Source organism: Gallinula chloropus (genome assembly GCF_964237585.1).
Source record: "Gallinula chloropus genome assembly, chromosome: 1".
Taxonomy (NCBI): Eukaryota; Metazoa; Chordata; class Aves; order Gruiformes; family Rallidae; genus Gallinula; species Gallinula chloropus.
Window position 1 is genome coordinate 120,298,346 of NC_140085.1, and position 22,055 is coordinate 120,320,400.

At 49.5% G+C, this 22,055-nt stretch overlaps 1 protein-coding gene across 1 annotated transcript; it reads left to right on the forward strand.

Annotated features, from left to right (window-relative positions):
• The first annotated feature begins 5,056 nt into the window (after positions 1-5,056).
• On the forward strand, positions 5,057-21,360 carry DIPK2B (divergent protein kinase domain 2B). The gene is made up of 5 exons (XM_084268870.1): positions 5,057-5,306; positions 10,185-10,449; positions 17,416-17,589; positions 19,353-19,641; positions 20,747-21,360. Exons 1-5 carry the CDS (start codon positions 5,083-5,085, stop codon positions 21,085-21,087), a joined length of 1,293 nt encoding a protein of 430 aa, XP_084124996.1. The 5' UTR covers positions 5,057-5,082; the 3' UTR covers positions 21,088-21,360.
• The last annotated feature ends 695 nt before the right edge of the window (positions 21,361-22,055 follow it).

Here is a 22,055-nt window from a genome sequence, read left to right on the forward strand (position 1 = left end):
TGGCCACAGTGCCTGAGAATTTTCTTCTTGCTGGCTTTGTCTTCCAGCTGCCTACCAGTATTCAGAGGCAGAGATTTCTGAACAGCAGGTTTCCTCTTCTGCGGCAGAAGAATAGAGTCAGGGAGAATAAAAAAAATAAACCACAGACAGAGAACAGCAACTATTTTCTTTTCTTGTTAATAGAGCTGATTATTGATTAATTATCTCCAAGTTTATCAAACAGTAGAAATTATTTCCTGGCAAGGCAAAAAAAATCTCTAATTTTTGTTTGTGTTTCAGTCTTTTCATTGATTCAAAATGTAGAAAAATCCATACACACACACACACACACACACACACACCCCCATCCAATCTTCTCAAAGTAAATTGACGTGCAAACATGCCCTACCAGCTCAGCTGTGGTGTTTGGCACCTCCCACACCTTGGTGGCCCCTTTTCCTGTCTGTATTTGTAGTGTGGGCACTGGGGTTTGTTTGCTTGCTTGTTTCTTCTCCTCTCTCTTTCATCCTTCTGCAGAAGAAAAAGGGAATGAAGTGGGGTGGGGAGACTAAGAGTGTACAACTGAAGCTGCCCATTACAAACCCAAGTGGAACAAAAATTTTCTGTTGCAGATCACTTCAAAACAGATGTTTCTTTCATAATCATGCAATCAGGAGAAAAATGCAGAAAAAGGAAGTGATCACATCCTCCCAAATGTTACGAGTTTTGTAGTGTTCAGAAAGACATATTTTTCATTTTGAAAGAACTGAAAATGTGTCAAGCTGCTCTAGCTATTAACTCACACATCCAGCCTGAACTGGGATTGAAGTGATAAGCAGCTCGATATCAAGTTTGTACTGGTTACTTGGCAATAGTTTAATTATTATCTTGGATGTGGCTAATGAAAACTGCTATTAAGGATGCTCATGTTGCACCACACCCTGAGCTGACTTCCACCCTGTTCTGTGAAGCCACTCTGCGTGGCAGCCAGGGTCCTATCTGGGCTGTGCAGGCAGCAAGACCCAGCCAGAACCCACCAAAGACCTCAGGAAGAGCAGTAGCCTCTCCTCTTCCAGCTAAAGTTTGATTTTTCCTGTATTTTGTTTCTTTTCTGTGCTCTGCAGTGAGATGCAGCCCTACCGCAACCCACTAGGCAACACTCCGTTGCTCAGCAACCCCATACTTGCTGAGAGGGTTCTTTTGCAGCAGTAAACCCGGGGCTGAAGGGGAAAATGAGGTGATAGGTGATATGACACCTGAAACCTGCTGCTTATGCTGCCCAAGCAGCAAGAGGCCTATGAGCAGATGAAGGTCAGTAGCAGCAAGGACCGTGGTGTCAACGTTGGCTGAGGAGCAGCAGTACTGCACCTTCTGCTTCTCTGCATCTGTTCTCTTCTGAAGCATTTAGCCGTGGTTAGCCAAAATTAACTAATTAACTAATTCATTATAAAGGTCTCCTGCTCTGCAAAGTCATCTCCAGTGTGCCAGTCAGATCCAGAGCATGGAGCTGTCATTGCGTTTGGCTTAGGGTGAGCTAGCCAGCAGCACCAATGAAATGGGGTGAGCAGGGGTGCAAGACTCTACCAACATGAAAACCATTCCCTGAGGCAGCTAGAGCTGCTCAAGCAGAGGTGGAGAAGGAACTGGGGTGGGAAGAGCAGTGGGGAACAACTGGAATACGAGTGGATTGGGTGGAGACAGGGAGATGGGTTAAGTAAAAGATGTATTTCAGCCCTGGGGAAAATCAGCCCTCTCTCCTCTCGTTTCCCCAGAACTAGCTGTAGTGGAGGACAGGTCCTCTTCTACCTCACTGAGCACTTGGAGACCGCAGCCATACCCCTCCAAACTCACAGCCCCTGGGATCTGCAGAGCCTGAGCGCTTTTGGCTCCTAGAGGCTCCACTGCCTGCAGGGTTATGGCCAGGAGTGAGGCTATGCTGTTGGGTAGGTTTCCATGTTGCTCATGGCATATGGAGAAAGGACAGGTCAGGGCAGAGAGGTTAAATCAACCCTTTTGCCTGTTGGTAGAAACCCCTCCAAAAGCTTTTCTGCACTTGTTTGGACTTTGATAGGGGATGCATTTTTGTTTTGTATTAGAAATGTTTAGACATCACAGCTTCTCTAAAACTTGCTATGTGTTTCCATTAGGGCCCCCGGCCCCATGTTCTCATGTGGTTAACAGTGCAACTCGCAACAAGGTTTGTGAAGGTCCCGTCAGGTCTTTAGAGCTCACCCATCAGCTGTCCTGAGCTCCAGCAGACCCCACTGTGGTCGGCTCCCTGAAAATCTGACTACAAGGCTACTGTGGACCTGGCTGTTACCCACTTGACCACAATGCCTACCATCTTACCAGAAGGAAAGGCAAACAAATATGGATTTGACATCACCCGCTGAACCACCTCATTAAGAAAGAGGCTGCTTTCAGAAGTGCAGCCCTGCTCACAACATACAGCAGCTGGGGCTTCCAGGCTACCATTTTAGGCAGAGGTATGCATACTCACTTTTAAGCTTTGTTTCAGTGCCATGAGCATAGCTGAGTGTTTGCTACACACATCATCCATGATCAGGGACAGCCCAGCCTGAGCAAACAAGCTCGAGGGAAGGAGGGTGCTCAGGACCTGGGGGTAAGTGCAAATGCCAGCAACAAGCTCAAGGTGGGTATGAGGCACCAGCTCTCACTCTTTGAAAAAAAGTTGCTTCACATGTGATACCCTGTAAGAAAACAAAATTGCACATGCTGTTCCCAGGGAAAGATAAACACTACTTTACCCGTGCCTAAACTACACAAAAGTGAACGATCAACATGGCCATCGAGGCATCATGAATAGAACAGAAACTCCACTATCCACGTAGTGGTTCTTTGTGCCAGACGGTTTGCTGTGGGAAAGGCCCAGTTACCTGCCCCAGAGGGGCTGAAGCCCTCCCCTTCCCATGGGTCGCCATGGGCCAGGGCAGGTTGAGGCAGCTGGGAGCCCTGGTCGCTGCTTTTGAAAGGGAAGACTGAAAGCAGGAAATTAAAATACTAAAGAAAATGAAGGATATGTATTTTATATATTGCATAGAGAAGATAAAGAGAGATTGCTGGCATTTAGTTTTGGTACTATGCAGTGAATAGCTGGGCAGGGAGCAATGTGAAGAGGGCCGGTAATGTGGAATTACTGGCAGGAAACAGTGGGAAGGGCTCGTTTCTGCGGAGGGAAAAGGAGAAATGTCCCAGCAATAGGAAATGCCAGGGATAAACTTTTGGATGTGGGAAGCAGTTAATACCGGTGTTTAGCTCTGGTATGGTTCTTTCCACCCGAGTATTTCAAAGAGCTTTATACTGGAGTGTAAGCCCAAAGATGAGCATTGCACAACGCAGTGCTGTGTGCTAAATGCCCTCACTGGAGCACCACCACAGCCCCTTCGGTTTGCAGCACTGGCAGAGCTTGCTACATCCCCCTTCCCTCTCAGCAGGGCTTGTTATCCTCATCTGCCCGCGCTGTGCCCTGAAGACCAACCCTAAATGTCACTATCTCAGTTTTGCGCATAGGGATGCATCGGGAGATGAAGCAACCTCCCAGAAGGGTACAGAGTCAGTGAGAGAGCTCAGATCTCCCAAGTGCCACAACTAATGAGTGTCTGTGCTTGAAAGCGCTGCCTTGTGCTGTTAGGATGGCCCTCCTCTGGCAGCTCTTTTGGTAAGTGAGGGGGGATCGCAGATCCCAGTGTGCATCCCTGCAGCTCACGCATCCCTTAGTCCCATCAGGCTGTGGTTAAACACTGGAAGGGATAATAAAGGATGGCTACAGTGCTCCTTTTTCTCCTTTAAAAAAGTGGTAGGAAATGGCATGCCTACGTGGTATGAGTGGTCTACCTGGGGTGACAAGAAGTCTCCAAAGCCTCAGTTTGCTCCTCACTGCTCCCGCGATAAGAAAAGGCCCAGGAGAGCCTCCCATGTCAATCAAAACACAACAGCTGTGGACAGGAGGGGAGCAAAACCTTGTGCCACTGCAGCAGCAATGCTACGTGCTGTACTGTCCAGGGCCAGGGTACAACACGGGAGTCCCCTTCAAGCTCTGCTTTCCTGGCCTGGAGCTGCCTACAGCAGCCTGCCAGAGCCCATGGCTGCACCCCAGCTGCTCCAGGCCCAGGAGGGGCGTAGTCCTGCACCCAGCATCCGGGCCAGGATGGGTAGCCAGCAATTTCCGTAACTTTCAATTCTTTGGCCTAATGTGAGCAGCTTTTTGGGTGTGATCACAGTAGCTTCTAAATGCATTTGAAACTCCTGGCAAGCTCCCACGTGAGTCCCCGTCCCTTTCTCTAGGTTCCTTCCAGTGCCAGCACCGTCAGGAGAAGGTATTCAAAAGCATGCAAGTCTTGCTGAAAAGCCCCATTTTTGTAAGAGCAGCTTAGAGGCTGAGCTGTTATGTCAGCTGGGTGTTTTGGAAAGCTTCACGCCATCCTGCTTGCCACAGCGTGAAACGCTGCAGTGCAATTGCTTTTAAACAACGCTGTTCTCAAGAAACAAACCAGCGACAATTCCACCTGACAGTCTTCTCAGTGCTTCTGTGAGAAGGGGAAACTGGGCCAAGGCAGCATCCAAGAAGTCAAGCAATGGGCCATTGCAAATCCAGGAATAAAGTAACGCGAAGGGTCTCGCTTTTGGTAAAATGCGTGCTTCTGCCACACCATTATTCCTTCCAAATCTGTTTTTACCGAGTGTCCCGCACATGCCCTTTGCTCCAGCGACAGGATATCCTTCATTTGTCTGCACAAAGTGCAGATGAGCACCTCTTCATGTTGTTTTCCAAGTCGGTTGATGGGAGGGTCAGCAGGGGCCGAAGCAGCTGCACCAAGTAAAGGAAAGGTAACCATGGCAACACAAGTTATCTGCATCCTCCATGTATTTCCTTCTCCCCACCCTACATCGTATCTTTCCCACCCAAATTTCAGGCTGATAGAGCCAGTGACCAGCTGGCAGGATGGGGACTGCAGCAAGGTCTCCTGCACCCAGTGTGTCTTGTCACGCTTCAGGGCTCACCACTGCAGGCTGAGGTCATCAAAAAGAGACTGAGAAGGGAGAGGGGTAACTGGCAAGAGTCAGAGCTCTTCCCTACTGTAGATGGGGCGCTGGATATGTTGCCTTCGCTCCACAGTTGCAGATCCTTTGATGCTGCTTTTGGTTTTGGCTTTGAGCTGTAACCCTGCCACAGCAGCGACAGCTTCTCCGACGGCGCCCCACGTCAAACCCAGCTACAGTTTTGGCCGGACTTTCCTGGGACTTGATAAATGCAACGCCTGCATTGGGACATCCATTTGCAAGAAATTCTTTAAAGAAGAAATAAGGTCAGAAACTCAGCACAGTAATTTTTAAAGCATTCTGCATAGTAACTTGAAAGTTGCCTGTTAGTATTTCCAAATACTATAATGAGAGACAATGCAAAGAGTAACTTAACACCCGGTTGCCATTGCAGCACCTAGTAATTTATGTAATTAATGTCTATAAGCTGCTGCTTTGTCTCTTTTCTCTTAAAGCCACACAAAGATGATCAGAGTTCAGCCCTGAATTATAATTTGAAAGCAAGAGTAAAAGGCACAACTTTCAGCACAGAGAGTGGCTCTGAAAGAAACAATTCGAGGCAGTGGTGGGGGAAGGGAAGAAGGAAAGAAGAAATGAGTTTGTTTAGATGCACTGTAAGTATTTTATTATAAGCAACTGAGTGAAGGCAAAGGGGGGTTAGCTTTGTGTGCTCCCAAAGGACTGCATTAACTGCAAACATAAATATGCTCAGCTATTTGGTACCAGGTGCACCAATGCAAATGGGCGGAATTTCACGTGTGTATTACCTAAGATCAAAAGTGGTCTAGACCTGCCTGAGCCGCAGGGACTTCTGCACATCAGGTTACCTATGTGCTCAAAAATAGATGGGGCTAAATTACTGGTACGCTTTTGGGAACTTTCTCTGAGAACGTGAAACTGCTTCTGCCTCGAAGTCAATGAGACATATGCTACTCAAGCGGTCGTCGGACCGATCCAATCAGTTTTAGGCTTAAAATCAGAACGTATCTGACAACAGCAGGGAAAATGTTGCCAGTGCATTTGAGGAAAAAGTTAAAGGCAGTGCTTGGCAGAGGAAGGGTTTATTGGGTCTGATATGATTTATAGAGCCATATGCACTTTCTTTTATAGATATAAAAGCCTGGGGGAGAAGAAATTATTATAGTAAAATTGTATTTTTAATGCTGTAATGTAAGTAGTACAATATTGGACAAATCACCATTTTTATCTTAAACTATCCTATAAAATGTAGCATAGTAAAACCATAATGGTTTGCCTGGGATGGACTTGTAATACCAAACATCCATCGTTTACTTGCTGCCGTTGGAAAAAGGCAGCTCATGGCTGTACTACGCCAGAGCATCCCGCACCACCGTGGCACACAGGGAGTCCCAGCCCTTCATCGGCACTTCGACCTCTGGGCTTTCTGCCTGTGGCAGGTTGGGGGAGGGCAACACCAGGCTGTGCAGTAAGTACAGCACAGGGGCACTAAGAAGCGCCACGCCAGCAGTGCTGGGTTTCTCCCAGTCCATCCTGGGCTCCTGTCCCAAAAAGCAGGACAGATTTGCAATCAGCATGTTCAGCTGGCTGAGACCGGCTGTTGTGGGGCTGCAGGGGCTGCATTCAGGGTACAGGCTGCTGTACATTTTGTTCTCTGTGGCAGGGCAGCACGGGAGCTGGCTTCTGCCCCCGAGCACCAACCTGCTGTGCCCCTTTGCCACTCACCTGTGCAGGGTGTTTGGGGACCTGCTGGTGCTGGCTACAAAGCAGCTTCCGTGCCAGCAGCTTGCTGCAGGTGCACCCTTTCCGTTACTCCCACTTTGCTGCTGGGGGCGTTGGGGCCACACAGCTTCCTTCGGCCCTGCTGAAAATAACCACAGCCTTCTGCAGAGAGCAACTGCCTCTGGCTGGCCGGTGGCCAGCCCCATGCTGCAGCATGGCAGGGGAAAGAGGCACTACGTGAGCAAAAGCAGGAGGCCCCGCCATGCTGGCTTTCCTCTGGGGACCAGCAGGAAAGGGGTGCAGGTGCGCAGAGGGTCCAAGAGGGGTCCAGGCGTGCAGAGCTGCAAGCACGTGGGAGCACAATGCTTCTGCCCCACTGAAGGCAGAGGGGCTTCTTAAACAGAGAGCCTTTTTTTTCCTCTCCTGCGAGCCCGCAGTCGGCTTCCCACAGGTAGTGCAGCACACAAACAAGTGGTGAGGTGCAGTTCTGCTCTCAGCACTTTGGAAAGGGTAACTCTTAAAAATGCTCTCCCAAGCAGTCAGTCAGCTTTAGGCTTTATTATTTTTTTTTTCAGGGGTTAAACTTGTTCTCCCACTTGATTCCTTGATCAGCCAGAATTTTTTTGGCAAGTGGAAGGTTAAAAAGGGGAAATTTCAGTGGCACTTATGCTCTAAAATCCACCCCTCTGTACATTTTCACATGTTCACAAAGGTGGATGGCACTTGGTGCTTCTCTGTGTTAATCCTCATTAGAACATGCTTCATTAATTCTTCATCATTTCCGGGAGCTGTGACATGCATTCACACTCGAATAACGAATAAGAAGATGTGGGTTTTGTTCCCAGAATGACTGGTGACTCATCTAGTGCTCTGAAGTTCTTTACTTCCCTTATCTTTGCCCAACTTTATCCATCTGTAAGTGATAATACCAAAACCTGCCTACCAACTGCCCTGAGCGCAGAGGGCAGCAGAAATTTTTGTACAATAGTAGATTTTCAAAACACTGCTAAACTGAGCTGACCAAAACTATTTGCAGAGTTGTACAAATACTAGTGATGAGCTTTGGCCAAAAGTAATGGGAAATAACCCTGAAAAAGCTGGAATGCTTCAATTTGATGGGGTTTTATATATAATTTTGTTATTTTTGTTTTTAAGACTTACTTAATTTTCACCTTCTGAAAAAATCTAAAACTGCAAATGCAAGTGAAAATATTTTGGCTGAAACAAAATACCTCATTTCATCCAGGAAAAAGGAAAAACAGTTTAATTTTCTTCAGTGTATAGTTCTGGGTTGATCTAAAATCTGTAATCCATGACTAAGTTATTCACACACATCTTAGTGAAAGTCTTAATTAAAGCACATTCAGACCCTTAGCTAAAAGGCTTCATATGAGAGTGAACTATTGTTACAGCACAGCTTGATGATGAATCTTGAAGGTATCTAGCAAGTGTTCCAGACCAGTGCTGTGGTGCCCAGAAATTATGCCAAATACAGAATTGCTGTGGTCCAAGTTGGATTCCCAGGCCTGCGTGGCTCTGCCCCCAGCAGCTTGGCAGAGGAAGTCCCTCCATCCATGTTCAAATTAATGCTCAGCCACAGATTTCATACATCCATGCGCTGTTTGCATGCGGGAGGTGGCGCGTTCCTGGTATCTGCCTGACAGGAGCTCCCTTGAACACACAAGGCACTTCTGTGCTTAACCTAAAAAAAAGCAAAAGAAAGATAAACCCAGCCCATAGCCATCTCCTCTTCCTGGTACGTGCCTGGCACACTGGGCCTGCTTTGAAGATTAGGTACTGGGAGGGGTCGTGATGTACAACAAATCACAGTAAACAACTCCTCTCTGCTCTTTAGTTCTAGCTCAAAACCAAACCAAAAAACCCCCACCAAACCCAAAAACAAACAAGGCAATTATTTTCATGTCAGATGCCCTAATCATAGGGAAACTTCAAATTCATATTGGGCAAGCGCCCAAATGACTGAAATGCCTGAACCTGCTCGCGTAAGGGTCCCGGTTCCTCTGCTTTTGGCCAGCCTGCAAATCCTTCGAAAGAGGCATGTGGCTAGAGACAAAAGCCAAAGCAAGGAAAGAATCAGCATTGTGGGGACAGGGGCTTTCGCTTCCTTGGGCACCCATGTTTACCCTGGAGCTGAGCTGCACAGGTCCTGTGGTGGTGAAGGAAAGTGAGGTACTGCTGCCTTCAAGAGGGATTGTGGAGAAGAAGATGGTCAGCCTCTGATAGTGGAGGTTGGCAAGCATCGCTGACTCAGTTATTTGCCTGAAATCAGAGGAAATTAATCCAACCCCCAAATTTCTTTGTGCCGATTTCCCAACTGGAAGTCAAGAGAAAAAAGATCAGCTTCAACTTTCTTTTTTAATGTCCTTTCATCTAATGCCAGCTAGCTGATCCTGCAGGGAACCTCTTGCCTCTCCTATTTCACTTCTGAGCTACCGGCTTTAATTTATGGTGAGATCAAATTAGGACATGCTTTCTTACGCACTCAGGCAAGGAGGTTAGTTAGAGCAGGGGGGTTTTGGAGGCAGGGAATGCATGACGTTGGGCAAACCAAAGGTCAAAGTTCAGCCACTTTCTAAGAGCAGGCCACAGACACACTTACAAAACAGGCACCACACTCCTCAGCTCCTGCGTGTGCGACGTGTGTGTGGGCAGGGCTGAGGGGGCTGCTGAAACAAAAAAAAAATCATCACAGCCTAATTACCCAGCCCATATGCTCCCCTCCTGTGCCTGTGTAGGGGGAGAAATTAGTGCAAGATCTCCATGGCTACAGTGGTGCCACACGCCCAGGGCACGTGTGCCCCATCCCTCCGCTGCACCCCAAACTTTGCCATTGCCCGGGGAGGTCACTCATCCTGGCTGCTAAAATGCAGCTGGTGACACTGGGGGGCACCCATCGACCCCAGTACCAAGTAAGGCCACCACCTCAAAACACAAGGTCATTTTGGTATTTCCAAATATCTTGTCAGGAGTGTTTGTGCTGTAGGGTCCCATAAAGTATTGAGTACTCTGTTTTTGGGATCCTTCCTCCAGGATTAAGGAAACTGTAAAACTCCAGATGATCCCACGAACCTAGACCCTACAGGGCTCTCCCTTTCTCTCTCTACATGGCCCACAAGACCCTGTCTGGGACTTGTCACCCTGCTCCATGGCACTGTTCATTACAAGGGATGGGTAAAGTGGGAAGTGGAGACAGACATTTTTCCAAAGTGTGTTTTCCCATCCTTGTTCAATAGCTTTGGCTGGCTTGCTTCACCCCAGCGCTCAGGGCTGCCACCCATGGCTGCTTGGCCTTTGCTATGTGATGGCAGAAAGCCCCTCAGGCCAGCACACGGCTCAGCAGCCATGATGGCGCTGGTGCTGTGTGGGTGTCCGTGTGGCTTGTTAACCCGCTCTCCCGTGGGGCTCTTGTTTTGGTTTGGCAGGTTTGACACCTGGCTTTCTTCTCATTTAAAGCTGCCCCCCAGCTACCTGCTCAGCTACTCGGGCAACTACACGGATGATGCCAAGAGCTGGCGGATGGTTGACATCACCCGGCTGACCACCAAGTACCAGCACGACCGGGCTGACAAGCGCATCTGCACCTCCCTGCTGAAGACGAAGACCTGCAGCCTGGAGCAGGCCCTGCGCCGCACGCCCCGCTTCCAGAAGTGGCTGCGGGCCAAGCGCCTCACCCCCGACCTGGTCCAGGTCTGTGCCACAGCTCTCCCTGTGCCCCACACCAGTGGGGAGGGAAAGGGGGCGGCGTGAGCAGAGGGAGTGCCAGAGGGGTGACAGGTGGTTTTGGGGGTGGGGGGGGGATGGGTTTGAAGGAGACGTGGCTGCGACTTTCCAGATAGAGGGTGATTTTGGGCAATGGCCAGCCCTCTCCCTCCTGCCCCAGCTGGTGGAGAGAGGACAGCCCCACCTGAGCCCATCCACTAGGAAGGAGAGGTAAAATGAAGCCCTGAGGGGAAGAAGGCCACCTGAGGCCTGGGGCCAACCCTCCTCCAGCCATAGGTAATGCCACGGTACAGCCATGCTGGGGCTGGGGCTTGGCCCCAGGAAGGTGGGCACTGGCTACTGTCTCCCTGTGCAGGCCAAGGCTGAAGATCTATAGAAAGGCACAGTGCCTGCTGGCTTCTGGTGCAGGGGCAATGCACACAAACACGGCAACAGCTTGGGTGCAGGTGTTTCTGCAAGGTTTCTTCCCATTTTCCACCATCACATCTCAGTGTCTTTTTTGGGTTTTTTCTTCCCCCACAAAGTGGTACCCAAAAGCCCAGCCTGTGCCTTGGAAGTGATTTTACTTCAGGCTGAGGATGGAGGCAGCTTGGACTCCCCTGCTTGTGGCTGGCAGGGTGAGTAGCACAGGCAAGCAGAACCACAGCCTCAATTCCTCACCTGCCTGCTGTCTGTAGCGACTGATCTCAGGCACTAAGCATCACACTGCCCTTTCTGTCCCAGTCCTGTGGTGTCACAGGTGAAGCCAGGACAGGCCTGTTGGGGAGCGGGTCGCTGCCACCAGGCAGGCTGGTGTCCATGGCACAGGGAAACCGACATGCAGGCAGGGGCAGAGGGGCAGAAGAGACAGGCTCCAGAGAAGAGCTGGCATCTGAGCACTGCCCGTGCTGAGGGGCACCATGGGCAGACAGGGACAGCCTGAGCACACCAGTGTGTTTTACAGCTGCTGGCTTGAAACTGAGAGCAAAAGTCCCCTCCTCAAATGCACATGCAACCCCACCCACCCCATCCAAACAACAGCAAAGTTGTGATACCCACTGTCAAGGGCTAGGGCCCAGGGTGGAGGCCAAATACGCTCTAAACAAGACCCTGAGAGGCAAAGAAGAATTATTCCAGCACTTCTCCCTCTTTCCAAGAGAGAAGTGGCTGTGAAAAAGGAACTTAGGAACATTTTTTTTTTTTCTATAAAGGCAACTGCTTCCTCCTGCCTGCATGCTGCCACATCCGCTCAGCTCTGCTGAGTGCTAAAGATATGCTGCTTTAGTTTTTCTGGTTCTATTACCCCATGGAGCTACATGCCAAAGGAGGAAGAGCAGGAGGCCCCACGCTGCAGTAGCAGCACTTCCAGGACTAGTGCCTGGGCTACACTGAGAAAGACTCACTCACATCACTGAGTCGCACGCAGTAGGTTGTGCTGAAGCCAGCACCCTCCCTGGGGGTGAGGTGCAAGATGACACATGCAGGGATAGGGAAAAAAAAATTTGGAGCAAAGCTACGCTGTTCGTGTCTAGCAACCTCAGGAGAGGGGCTAGGGAGAGGAGGCATATTTGTATCACTCCTGTTTGGACCATTCCTCATCTGAGCTTGTGCGCCATGGGCCAGGGACACCTCCTTCCAGGACAGCAGGCAGGAGCTTCACAGGAACCTGCCAGCCACCACTTTTCCTCCAAGACAAGTACAGGTTACTGCAGGGGTTCCCCTGGGCTGTGAGAGGTAAACTGGGGTGCCAGGTGCTCTCCAGCCTCATAGCAGTGTCCAAGGGGTTCATGCAAAACTGTGCTTCCCCTTCACAGCAGTATTATGTGAAAGGGGAGGAGTCAAGAGCTTAAAACTTCCATTTACTGAGCTGGGTGAAAAAGTAACCAGGGGAATATAGCTCTCTGGTATCTCAGATCTGCCATAAAGTTAAATCATTAGCTGAGCCCAAATCCTTCTCTTTAAAAGGCTCTTGATGTGCTGCTCTACGGCTTCCTCTGAAACCGAACCCCTGGCTGAGCTGGCTGGATTGCACACACACACATACACACACACACACACACGTGTGCATGCACACGCACATGCAAATGCACACGCACACAGATAGGCACACACACAGCCCCATGTGGAGACTCTGGCTGGGGTACCCGAGCTTTGCACCTATCCAGTTTCTCCCAGGTGCTTGAATTTCCCCATGCAGCAGTGGGAAACTGAGCTGATCCCGGCTCCAGGGAGCCTCTGCAGTGAGTTCCAGGGGCCAGCCTGGAGGGACGTGCCCAGGGACAAACTCCCTGCGACATTTCAGCAAGCCCTGCAGTTTTTTAGAGGGCACAGGAGGCTGCAGGGAGTCCCAGACCTTTGGACACCAGCCTCGGGATTGCACTGCTTGTGTTTTCATGGTTCTTCGGTTCTGTAAATCAAGCAGGGAAACTTTAAACCAGGATATAAATCCCTTCTAACAGCATATAGGCTTGCATACACAGAGGATCAGAGTGATTCAGAGGCCCTGGGTCCTACCCGCCCCACCTCCAAATTCTGTCTGCAATCACTATTTAAGATGGGGCACATGCTCTGCAAAATGGCTGCTGGTCTCACAGGGTTCTGAATTGAAAAACAGCCTGTGCCAGCAGCATTTCAGCCATACAATGTGTGTGAGTGTGCTTGTGAGACCCCTGCCAGCCCCCAGCTCCTTTGTGTGTGCCTCCACTGGTCATACAGAGTGACTGCCCTGGCCACCCAGCCCCACAGAGCGAGGGATCCCCTCCTTCTCTGCCTGCCCCATGTGCCCTCCTCAGAGCCAAAAGATGCAGAAGTGCCTCTTCCCACACCCCAGCCCAGCACTGCTGCCCCTCTGCAGTGCTTGCTGTGCATGTTGGTAACCCAGCATGAGCCATCAGATGGGGGGGTCTCTTGGGGGTACCATACATCACTGCAAATGCCCACAGCACAGCTCTTCCGGCCTTTATTTCTCTTCACCTTTTCAGAGGTGTTAACAGCACACCACTGTTGATGCTCAACATGATGCCCTCCCTGTTTCACAAGCCCACAGTCTCCCAGAAGTGTCTGTACTTCCCTCCCCAGTTTTTTCCTATATAGGCAGTGCCGGGGGGGGGGGGGGGGGGAAGCTAATGGACTCAGGTAATTTTGTCTTACAGAGCAGAGAATTATGACAAACCATAACGTGCTTGAATCAAAATGACAGACCGTGAAGTAATGTTTTTTCACTCTACGCTGCCTGCCCTGCCTGACCCAACTATCAGCTGAGCTGCCTGCCACAGTGATTATTTCACCCTCCATAATGAAAATCTTTATTGGACTCAGCAAAGTCTTCACTGTTAAAATCCAGCCCGTTTTGGAGAGGAGCGGGAGTTAGCTGGGGCTCAGCCTGCGCAGTCGCCCCAGCCTCCCGCTGCTTTGCCCAGGAGCTCATCACCTCAAACCATGCTGTGTGCTGTTTCTGTCCAAGGGGAAGAACAACAGCAAAAGTGGGTTAGTTTCAGCACAGATCGCCCACAGGGCAAATTTACAGCCCTGCCTGCAAAGCACAGCCTGGGAAATGCTGAAGGCAGAAGGACAAAAGCAGTGCCGAGGTGAAGAGAGAGCCATTTTCAGCCCCTCTCTCTAGAACCTGCTGTTTGAAACTACTGACCAGCACCATGGTTATGTGGCCAGTACGCACAGCTTTGCTCACAGAGCGCAGGCAGCAGCTTGCTGATCTGGCAGCAGGTCCGTCCTGGGGAAGGATGGAGTTACAGGGCTCCCAGAACCCCCTCCCAGACCTGCCACCTCCTTGACCCTGCACCTTTCCATCCGAGCCGGGCCTCGGTAAACCTGCTGGTGTCCTTAGTTTCCCTCTTGGGGGTAAACGTAACACTTGGATTCAACCAGCCAGGAGCTGCGGGTACTTTGACACCTATATCCAAATGTTTCCTCCTGGATCCCACCACAGAGTTGATTGTTTGGTGAAGCTGGAGCGGGGCAGGAGGCAGCAGTGTCCCAGAGTCGTGCTGTCCATCCTCAGGCTGGCTGAAGAGAAAGCAGAGTGAGGAAAAGTTGTCTTTCAGAGGTCATCTTCATGTCAGAGTGAAGCCTGGGTGCGTCCGCATTAGATACACGTACATATGCACACATGGGTATTTAAAACACATCACATACAGGGCAGAAGGGGAGAAAGAAATCACAGTTGGGTGTAGGTAGCCAGTACTGGAACTACGTGTTATCAGGTTTAAAAATGTGGGAAATTCATCAAAGTAAATAAGACTCTGTCTGTACCAGTCACAAAGAAGACATCAGACTGCCTGTCAAATCACACTGCAAAGGACTTCAGATACTCTGGGATAAATCAGTATCCCCAGTGTTTCAAGTATGTGTTCTTCAGATTTTTCTTCCTCAGACATTTTTTTGTCAGTCAGTTCTGCCACCCCAGCTCCTTTTCTCCCAGAGGGATGCTTCTCCCATCCTTTGTGCGTTTGAAGAGCTCTGGCCCTGCTGTCCAGCTCAGACAGGTCAGGGCTTCATTAAATCATAGGAAGCTGCACTGATGGTTGATACAAGTGTGGCAGCTCCCAGCCCTGCTCCTTTGCTCTTGCACTGCCACTGGTATGCCTGGAACAGATCCTTGGGAAGCGAGCAGCCGTGACCACCACGTGCAGCACATGTCCTTGTCTGTGTTAGCAGGAGGAGCTCTGACCTTGGAAAAATTCCTAATTACAACTTTCATCCATTCTCTGCCATCTTGACTTCTGTTCCTGCTGCATACTCTTTCGGGTCTCAGCTTCTGCGTTGCCAACTCCTGGAGGCAGCAAGGCTTTCTATTTACATACATGCCAAGCTGTAAGAGACTTTCTCCACCGTTTATCTCTACTTTGACACAGCTCTGTTCCGCTCAGCTTTTCTCACTTCTCCTCCAAAGGGAACAAAGGGAAAGCAACAACAAGCTACAACATACCTGCATGTGCTGTGAGAGAGAAATCCATAACCACCCCTTCCCCTTTCCTCCTTTTATGGTTTTAGATAATTAGTTGAAAGAAACATTCATTGACAAAGCTACACCAGAAGAGAGGAGCGTTTGAAGGCTTGTAACTACAACTGGGGAGAATTCTTCTTGACCAGTGTTCTGTGCTCACAGGGAAAATAATAGTTCTTCAGTTGTTGTGGAACAGCAGTCCTGTTGGGGTTGAGTTTTTCAGGGAGTTTTGACCAGCTGTCAAATGGCCAAGGACAGAGTAGATGGGACCTCACTGAGGTCAGCAGGGAAGCAGAGGAGGGGATGTGGGAGGTCAGGTCCCCCAAGTCCACCTCAAACTGGCAGAGCAGCACACTCCTCCTTTCCTCATTTCTTCCTTTCTTTGTCGTGGCTGGGTAATTAAGTGTTTTATGCCAAATGAACAGCTCGCGCAGGAAGGGCTGAGAGAGACCTACCTCAGAGCTACCAAATGACTTGAGGAGATCCTGAGTCAAATCTTTGCTCTCAGCATGAAAAATGGCAGGGAGCGACGTGAGCTCCAGTGCCCTTTCTTCTGAAGCATGTCTTCCAGGCAGCAAATTAGAAAGAAAGCCCAAAAGAGTAAATTTTACTACTTGGATCATTTGGAAGAATGATTCCCTTCAGCAGCAGCGGCGTGACAGTGCATTATCTCCATACCACGATGGGCACCTCCCCGTACCTCCGCTCTCCTTGGCTATTAGGGAAGACTGACTTCAAAGCAAAAACCTTTTTTTGACTGTAAAGGTATAAATTTCTATGCCATTTATCCCGTTATTGTTGTTTGTTGCAACTTTGCAAACCACCAAACCTCCAAACCTGAGAGGTGAAATACGGTGATGGTTGACTCCATTAGCCCAACAGCTCTTAATTTGCCGCTGGTATTTACAGAAAACATGCACAGGCTGTTCACATTTGGCTTTAATAGTTAATGCACAAGTTTATTAGAGAGAGAAAATACCCTGTGCTTGTACCTACATACAGTGTTTGTTTACACTTTTATAGCATGTTTACTGACCTTAGCAAATAGTATTTCCAAGAAGGCTGTTCTCAGGCTAAGCAAATAGCGACGCAAGCCGAAGACATTGTTTAATGAGGGAAGTGACTCACAGGCTTAATGACAGGGAGGCCTCCACCAGCGGGCCAGGCTGCCAGGGCCAGAAACCCCAGACAGAAGGAGGAGGTGCACCAGCAGGGAGAAATGTGGTGCTGAGCAGTTGGGGAGAAGTGAGGCTTGCAGCCTCTGCGGCTGTGCTGTGAAGACTGGGTGCCATTTTGGAAACGTGAGCTGTGAACAGACATTTAGGGCTACGAAGATGATTAAAGGCCTGAAGCATCTCCCCTGTGAGGAAAGGCTGAGTGAACTGGGGCTGTTCAGCCTTGAGAAAAGACGATTGAGAGGGGATCTGATCAATGTTTATAAATTTCTCAAGTGTGGGAGACAGAGGGAAATGGCCAGCCCCTTTTCTATGGTCTGTGAGGACAGGACAAGGGGCAATGGCTTCAAGTTGGAGCAGAGGAAGTTCCGCACCAACATGCGGAAGAACTTTTTCCCAGTGAGGGTGACAGAGCCCTGGGACAGGCTGCCCAGGGAGTGTGGAGTCTCCTTCTGTGGAGATATTCAAGACCCGTCTAGACAGCTACCTGTGTGACCTGTCCTAAGGGAACCTGCTTTGGCAGGGGGTTGGACTCGATGATCTCTTGAGGTTCCTTCCAACCCCTACAGTTCTGTGATTCTGTGGTTTTTGGATGCCTCAGGTTTTCTCTTTCTTAAGAAAAGTTTGCTGTGGAGACACCTCCCCCCTCCCCCGTGTCCGTATCCATCGGCAGCTGTGTCGCAGTGGCCAGAGGTGCAGTGGGCAGGGCACAGAGGTGCCCACACCCTTGGCATGGGCCAAGCACATTGTGAATTCTCAGGCTAGAAAATAAACAAATAAACATCTCTGTTGGTTTTTTTTAACCCCTCTCACCAGGGCCTGTCCAGCCCAATGCTGCGCTGCCCATCCCAGCGTCTCCTGGACAGGATAGTGCGGCGCTACGCTGAGGTGCCAGACGCTGGCAGCATCTACATGGACCACCTCACCGACCGGGACAAACTGCGCCTCCTGTACACGCTGTCAGTGAATTCACACCCCATCTTGTTACAGGTACGTACCACCTCACCCCCGCTTGAAACACCACCCTGCAGCCCCTTCCAAGCGAACCCTCACATGAGACATGCACCCGCCCCCAGCTGCAGAGGAGTCCCAGCCCCGGCCTTTGGCAAGCTCCGTAGCCTTCATAAAGCGAGTTTCTTCTATGGGGTTGGGTGGCTGAAGCCAGACAGGCTCCTGTGGTGCTCCTTGCATCAGCCCCTGCAGCTGTGGAGAGATACGGATGCCCAGTTCCTAAAAACATCAGAACCCAGACAGGTTATTGCACCTGCGTGCTGTGAAAGCCAGGGGTTTTTACACATGCCTGATACCTCACAGTGTTACCTTTGCATTGCTAATACATCGCCTATACTCTCAGCCTGTTTATAAAAGAGAAAGAGCGTGCTTTAGCATGGGAGGACCAAGATGCAGCGCTGAGGTTGAACATGGACTTGCTGAGCACTGTTTCACAGGCTCCACATGCCAGCGTTGTTTTTCCCATCTGCATGCCACTCTCTAAATATCTCTGTAGGAAAGGGTAGATTTGCAGAGGTGTTTGGTGGAATCCCAAATACAGCTGAGCTCTGAGTCTGAAGGCAGAGAGCTGTGAGGACTCGTGCTCCTCCCCTGGTAGCCTGTTGACACGCCTGGCACATGGCTCCCATCTTTCCTTACACGTGTCTCCAAGGGAGTATACTTGGCTTTCCCCATCACCACCCCAACTTTAGTCCTCCTTGTTGTTGCCTGCAACCCTCTGAGAAACCATGAAGAAGACAGGCAGCAGCAGCATCTATATCCATTGCTGCCCTCAGCAGTACACAGGGCTCTGCCCAGGCCCAGGGAGGGGGAATGGTGCTTGTGCTCTGGGAGTCTCTCAGTGTTATTCACACATCCTGACCATGGCTCATTGGGGCACAAGGCTGTGGTTCTCAGCACTGTAAAGATGGGAATGCAGCTTGAAAGGGTGAGAAAAATATGCTGAAGAGAAATAGCTTGAATTTATGTGGGTGCCCAAAATGGCTTCACAGCAGAAGGGAGAAATAACCTTAAATACGAAGTTGTACAAGTTCATAGCCCCCCCCCCCCACACACACACCTTTGGCAGAGCCTAGGGTGCTGGTAAGACAGAGAAGTTATAAAGTAAGTGGCAAAAATCTTTGTGTTGGTCCAGCCTGGCAGTTGTGCAGTTTGGTTTCCATCTGGGACAACTGTGCTGCTAGCATGAGCCCAGCCAGGTGTCCCCAGTGTAACAAATACTAGCACATCTGGCTGTGAGACTGAAAAGTCTCTTACGAAACAGCCAGGCAGTTCTTACAAATTAGTGAAAATTGCTTTAGCCCCACCTCACCTCCAAGTCGTGACTTCAGCTATGCTGTGCACGAGACACCCATCAAAGGCTCCATAAAGACACCTAAAATTAGCTCTTCTGTGCCTGAAATTTTCATGAATTTGAAATCTATTATTATCTTGGACTTTCCGGTTAGTCTCCCTCACAGAATAAGTCTTGAAATATCAGATTCTTCTTTGTTAATTAAAAAAGAAAGAAAGAAAAGAAAAACCAGCTACTCCAGGTTGGAGCTGTGCCTTTGCTGGCTGCTGGGGCAGGCTGAGGGGAGGAAGGGTGGTGGGCAACTTTGGAAAGCAAAACTCACCAGCAGTGCTGCTGGATGAAGCCAGCCAGGGCACTTGAAAGCCCTCTGGGAGGGAAGTGGGCTCACGGGCAGAGAGCAGCGGCCAGAGGGCAGGGACGATCCCACCACTCCCTCTCTCCCTGTCAGATCTTCCCCGATGTGGAGGGATGGCCCTTCCCGCGGTACCTGGGCTCCTGCGGGCGGCTGGTGGTCAGCGCCAGCACCCGGCCCCTGCGCGACTTCTACGGCGCGGCCCCCGAGGTGGCTGCCGACCTGGCCCTCCAGCTCCTCGCCGTCCTCCGCTCCATGGGCACCAACGACCTCAACTATTTCTTCTACTTCACCCACGTGGACGCTGGCACCTTTGGCGTGTTTAGCAACGGGCATCTGTTCATCCGGGATGCCAGCATGCTGGGGATCATCGACAAGGAGGAAGGTACTCAGCAGGCTCTGTGGCTGCGCATCTGTCGCAGGAGGGCTCGGCGAGGCAGGGGGAACAAACCTTTCACCTGCTACGCTCAGCTCTGCTGATGATTTTAATTTTTTTTTAACTTTGCTTGCTACATTAAATAATTAAAAGTTCAGGGAGAGATTTGCTGACAGCAGCACCTGCCACTGAGTGGGAAAGGCGACGGGTTTTGTTTGTGCAGTCAGTGTTTCGGTGACTGACCACGGACACTTACGTCCTGCCCGGCCCCGTCTGAGGGTGGCAACAGTGTTCAATGTGCACAGTGCTGAACACTCCCTTTTGAAGTCTTCCTAATTCACTTCTTCCAAAAGTTTTGCCACACAAATATCAATATTTACTAGTAGAAATTTCATAACTTCTTCTGTTTTAAGTATCAGGTCAAATCAGACTCTTTTTAGGTGCATTAACTAATAATCACCTTTATTACAACAACAAAATCCTCCTTTTGTCACTTTTACATAAAATCACTGTTCACTCTTCTCTGGTTACATTGGTCTACTCCTGGAAGAAGAGCTAGTCAAACACTTTTGCTCCTGTAGTTTAACAATTTCCCTCTGAATGTTCAAATTTTCAAAAGGCCTCTGCTCCGCTCACACGCCCAGCTGAGTCGATCTCAAATATTCAGAAGCAGCTGTCAGAAAATTTTCCACTGGGTTTCTTTTCCTTGTCCCAACAGCTATTACTGTTGACTTGACTCCAGCTAGATGAGCTGTTGTTGCAATTTAACGATTTTGGGTAACATGGAAAAATTATGGGTTTGGCTATTTGTGGTAGTTTTTGTAGGAACCCTAAATTTTAGGTTAGTGCTCCAGTTGTTGGTGTTTTTTCTGCATCCGTTTGACTCAACAGACTCTGCTCCCTCCGCCGGGCGGTTCTGCAGAGCTCTGTCATTCAGAGAAACATACATATTTCAGGAGTGAGAAAATCAGCCCGTATACAGCTGCAGCACAAAGTGTTTCGCTGCATCCTTTAGACAGCAACAAAGCCCTGTTAATGCAGAGGTACAGACATATGTGATTATCCAAGAGTTCGTTGCCGTGCTCCTAACCACTGGTTTAATTGTCTCTAATAGGGAGCCAGCCGACGGATGGCCAGCCGGAGTATAAAGATATATTTAGCTGTTTGACCGTGGACTGCCAGTCTGCATTTGTGTCCTGCAACTCCATCAGAGAGCAGCACAGCCTCGTCATGGTGTGCCAGGAGCTTTTGCCTAAGCTCCTGAAGGGGAAATTCCTGCAGCCTGTGCAGGAGAAAATAGACAGCTTCCTGCAGCACTGCGCCGATGGCCTCGCCGATGACCAGGGCGTCGACGAGGCGGTTGCAAAGCTGGCAGAGCTCCTGAAACCTCTGCGGTCCTGCGATTCCCGTTTTGCCTACCGCTACCCTGACTGCAAATACAGTGACAAATACTGATGGCTTCAGAGGAGGGGTAGCCCGGGAAGGACCGGGGTAGTGTCAGCCCCCCGCCAGCATGGGGAGGACGAAGCAACTGGGCTAGCTGGAAAGAGCTGCACCAAATCTGGGGCTTCCTCATCAAGACAGAGGAGGAGGGAGCAGAGTGCACGTGGCGTTTATTGTTCATCTCCCAGAGATGCATTTGTTACATGGGATGTTAGACATGATGTAAGGCTTATGGATTATTAGCATTATGGTGAGTGACAGGAGCTACAGGATTAATAAATTTTATTCCCGTATTTTGGCCTTGGAAGAGTTTTCCATGCAATCCATTAAAAAAGAAGCCCACCGAAGGAAGCACACTCACAACTAGCTAGCTAGAGGAGCTTTATTACCAAGAAAGTCTTTCTGATCAAGATGATAAATACATAACGTGGGATGGATGGAAGCATTTAAGATTTTCCCTGTGGGGATTTTAAAATCATAGATAAAAAGTGAATCACCGGATCAGTTCCATACCATCACCCATCACAGATCACTTCCATAAAATACTTAAATTTTATTACTTTTATGGCACACAGGAAGACGCAATCAACAGCATAAAGAAGCAGAAAGCCCCCATGTCTCTTGAGACTTAATTTCTCTAATCCCCAAATATAATTACTTTTAGTCTTTCCCAAGCTGACAGGCAGTAATTGGAGACTAATAAAGGTTCTTGGTTTAAGATAAGGAAAAAAAAAAAACCAACTCTGGGATGTGATTGTCCAGTAGATACTTTCACACATTTCTCTCTGAAGAAAACTGAAGGAACCATTTGCACAAAGCCATTTAAGTGGGAAAACTACCTTACAAGGAGAAAAAACAAAGGCAGAAGATGAGAGATCAGTTTACCCAGAGCCTGATGAGACTTGCTGAATATTCAGTGCTCCAGTGTAGGTGTTGGGACAACCCCCAAGAGCCAGGGAGGTCTAAGTTCTCAGGAGCAG

Coding starts and splice junctions, on each gene's coding strand:
- DIPK2B (XM_084268870.1), top strand. CDS start 5,083: ATGGGGCGCTGGATATGTTGCCTTCGCTCCACAGTTGCAGATCCTTTG. Junction 5,307..10,184: donor TTCTTTAAAGAAGAAATAAG/GTCAGAAACTCA, acceptor TTGGTTTGGCAG/GTTTGACACCTGGCTTTCTT. Junction 19,642..20,746: donor GATCATCGACAAGGAGGAAG/GTACTCAGCAGG, acceptor TGTCTCTAATAG/GGAGCCAGCCGACGGATGGC.